This window comes from Sinocyclocheilus anshuiensis, unplaced genomic scaffold (genome assembly GCF_001515605.1).
Source record: "Sinocyclocheilus anshuiensis isolate Anshui unplaced genomic scaffold, SAMN03320099.WGS_v1.1 scaffold2144, whole genome shotgun sequence".
NCBI classification, from domain to species: domain Eukaryota; kingdom Metazoa; phylum Chordata; class Actinopteri; order Cypriniformes; family Cyprinidae; genus Sinocyclocheilus; species Sinocyclocheilus anshuiensis.
In genome coordinates, this window is record NW_015547642.1 from 229,034 (window position 1) to 232,346 (window position 3,313).

General features: G+C 45.9%; 1 protein-coding gene across 2 annotated transcripts in view; it reads right to left on the reverse strand.

The window, feature by feature from the left end:
* Positions 1-3,313, reverse strand: part of LOC107701897 (transmembrane protein 65) — a 10,056-nt gene that overhangs the window by 3,222 nt on the left and 3,521 nt on the right. For both annotated transcript variants that reach the window (XM_016504042.1, XM_016504043.1), the window contains exon 5: positions 1,988-2,042. In XM_016504042.1, coding sequence (XP_016359528.1) covers positions 1,988-2,042 — 55 coding nt within the window. The remainder of the gene's footprint in view (positions 1-1,987; positions 2,043-3,313) is intronic.

Sequence of the window (3,313 nt, forward strand, 5' to 3'; positions counted from 1 at the left end):
TGTGTGTGAGTGTGTGAGTGAGTGAGTGTGAGAGTGAGTGTGTGTGTGTGAGAGTGCATATGAGTGTGTGTGTGAGAGTGCATATGAGTGTGCGAGTGAGTGTGTGACTGAGTGAGTGTGTGAGAGTGTGAGTGTGTGAGAGTGTGAGTGAGTGTGTGTGTGAGAGAGTGCGTGTGTGAGTGTGTGTGTGTGTGAGTGAGTGAGAGAGAGAGAGAGAGTGTGTGAGAGAGAGAGAGAGTGTGTGTGAGTGTGTGTGAGAGAGTGAGAGAGAGAGAGAGAGAGAGCGAGAGAGAGAGTGTGTGTGTGTGAGAGAGAGAGAGAGAGCGTGTGTGTGTGTGTGTGTGTGTGAGCGAGAGTGAGTGAGTGTGTGTGTGAGAGAGTGCGTGTGTGAGTGTGTGTGTGTGAGAGAGAGAGAGAGAGCGTGTGTGTGTGTGTGTGTGTGTGAGCGAGAGTGAGTGAGTGTGTGTGTGAGAGAGTGCGTGTGTGAGTGTGTGTGTGTGAGAGAGAGAGAGAGAGCGTGTGTGTGTGTGTGTGTGTGTGAGCGAGAGTGAGTGAGTGTGTGTGTGAGAGAGTGCGTGTGTGAGTGTGTGTGTGTGAGAGAGAGAGAGAGAGCGTGTGTGTGTGTGTGTGTGTGTGAGCGAGAGTGAGTGAGTGTGTGTGTGAGAGAGTGCGTGTGTGAGTGTGTGTGTGTGAGAGAGAGAGAGAGAGCGTGTGTGTGTGTGTGTGTGTGTGAGCGAGAGTGAGTGAGTGTGTGTGTGAGAGAGTGCGTGTGTGAGTGTGTGTGTGTGAGAGAGAGAGAGAGAGCGTGTGTGTGTGTGTGTGTGTGTGAGCGAGAGTGAGTGAGTGTGTGTGTGAGAGAGTGCGTGTGTGAGTGTGTGTGTGTGAGAGAGAGAGAGAGAGCGTGTGTGTGTGTGTGTGTGTGTGAGCGAGAGTGAGTGAGTGTGTGTGTGAGAGAGTGCGTGTGTGAGTGTGTGTGTGTGAGAGAGAGAGAGAGAGCGTGTGTGTGTGTGTGTGTGTGTGAGCGAGAGTGAGTGAGTGTGTGTGTGAGAGAGTGCGTGTGTGAGTGTGTGTGTGTGAGAGAGAGAGAGAGAGCGTGTGTGTGTGTGTGTGTGTGTGAGCGAGAGTGAGTGAGTGTGTGTGTGAGAGAGTGCGTGTGTGAGTGTGTGTGTGTGAGAGAGAGAGAGAGAGCGTGTGTGTGTGTGTGTGTGTGTGAGCGAGAGTGAGTGAGTGTGTGTGTGAGAGAGTGCGTGTGTGAGTGTGTGTGTGTGAGAGAGAGAGAGAGAGCGTGTGTGTGTGTGTGTGTGTGTGAGCGAGAGTGAGTGAGTGTGTGTGTGAGAGAGTGCGTGTGTGAGTGTGTGTGTGTGAGAGAGAGAGAGAGAGCGTGTGTGTGTGTGTGTGTGTGTGAGCGAGAGTGAGTGAGTGTGTGTGTGAGAGAGTGCGTGTGTGAGTGTGTGTGTGTGAGAGAGAGAGAGAGAGCGTGTGTGTGTGTGTGTGTGTGTGAGCGAGAGTGAGTGAGTGTGTGTGTGAGAGAGTGCGTGTGTGAGTGTGTGTGTGTGAGAGAGAGAGAGAGAGCGTGTGTGTGTGTGTGTGTGTGTGAGCGAGAGTGAGTGAGTGTGTGTGTGAGAGAGTGCGTGTGTGAGTGTGTGTGTGTGAGAGAGAGAGAGAGAGCGTGTGTGTGTGTGTGTGTGTGTGAGCGAGAGTGAGTGAGTGTGTGTGTGAGAGAGTGCGTGTGTGAGTGTGTGTGTGTGAGAGAGAGAGAGAGAGCGTGTGTGTGTGTGTGTGTGTGTGAGCGAGAGTGAGTGAGTGTGTGTGTGAGAGAGTGCGTGTGTGAGTGTGTGTGTGTGAGAGAGAGAGAGAGAGCGTGTGTGTGTGTGTGTGTGTGTGAGCGAGAGTGAGTGAGTGTGTGTGTGAGAGAGTGCGTGTGTGAGTGTGTGTGTGTGAGAGAGAGAGAGTGTGTGTGTGTGTGTGTGTGAGAGTGTGTCTATACCAGCCATGGTGGATATTCCCAGCGTCAATCCGATGGACAGTTCAATCTGAGTGCCCTTAAAAACCAACACCATATGCATCATTAGAGACGAACACAAAGAGCCTTTGAATAAATCCAAGATCTAAATACAAGAAAATGACTCCAGGGCTCAACGCTAAGGATTTTTTCCATTGGTCCGGTGGTTCAGATGTTTACTTGCCCTGCCAGTATTTTCTTGCACTCACAGCTCTGATGAGAGAAGCTGAATCTCGATTCGCACACAGACAACAATCAGAACACCTGCGTTTACTTTTTATAAACAATCTGCATCAACACTTCACGGTTCTTATGACAAAAAAGGCTGTTTTAAATAAGTTTAAAACAAAATGTAAAAAGTATTAATACTACTGTTTTGGCATATACATACTGTAAATGAGAAAAAAAGTTAATTTTAATCAAGTGCAATATGAATTTTATGCGTTGGCCTGTACTGTGTGTTTGCTATATTACACTCATATTATTGGAAAGTTACTCCCTTACCCGCATCAATGTTTTATCATGTTTCATTTTTAATTATGCCTTAATGGCTTTATATTGGACTTAATGGTCATTATATAAAGTGGTTCAACATATTACAGCCATGTTACTCTGCAATAAATAGGATAAACGTATGAAAGATGATGCATTATTTGTCAACCAGATAATACTTGAATGCCAAGATGAATGTAGTGGCCTAAAATCCCGTAAAAGCTAATTAAGCTAATTTCAGCATTTTACAAATAACTGATACTGCATAAAAACGTTTCTTTCCACACGGCTAGTCGCTCTGGCAGGCGTTGTTCATTGGTCAGGCATTGACCAATAAAATGGCTTCATTCGCACCCCAGCCCCGCCCCCGGATCTGCTCTCTCGCATCTGCATGCATAAGCGCACAAGTGAGTTTTGCTACAGGAATATTGCGGAAGGAGTATAAAAAGTCAAAGCAAATCGAGAGATTCAGCTTTTCACATCACAGCTCTGAGTGTAAATTTCAACTTACAAATATGAATATTAATATGACAAGTTCTCACATTCAAATCAACAAGCTCTCGAGTTTTGCTGCTTTTTTACCTTCATAGTCTACACACTTCATAATATTTCCACACAAATTACATTTTGGAAAATGATTGCAGTGCGGTTTGTGTGGAAGCCTGTTTCCATCACTGAATAAAAAATAAAAAAGGTAATTGCAACTTTTCATCTCCCAATACTTCAGAATTGCGTGATATAAACTCGAAATTCTGAGAAAAAAAATCAGTCTTTTTAAATTCTGACAATTCTGACTTTTTTTTCTCAATTCTGACTTTT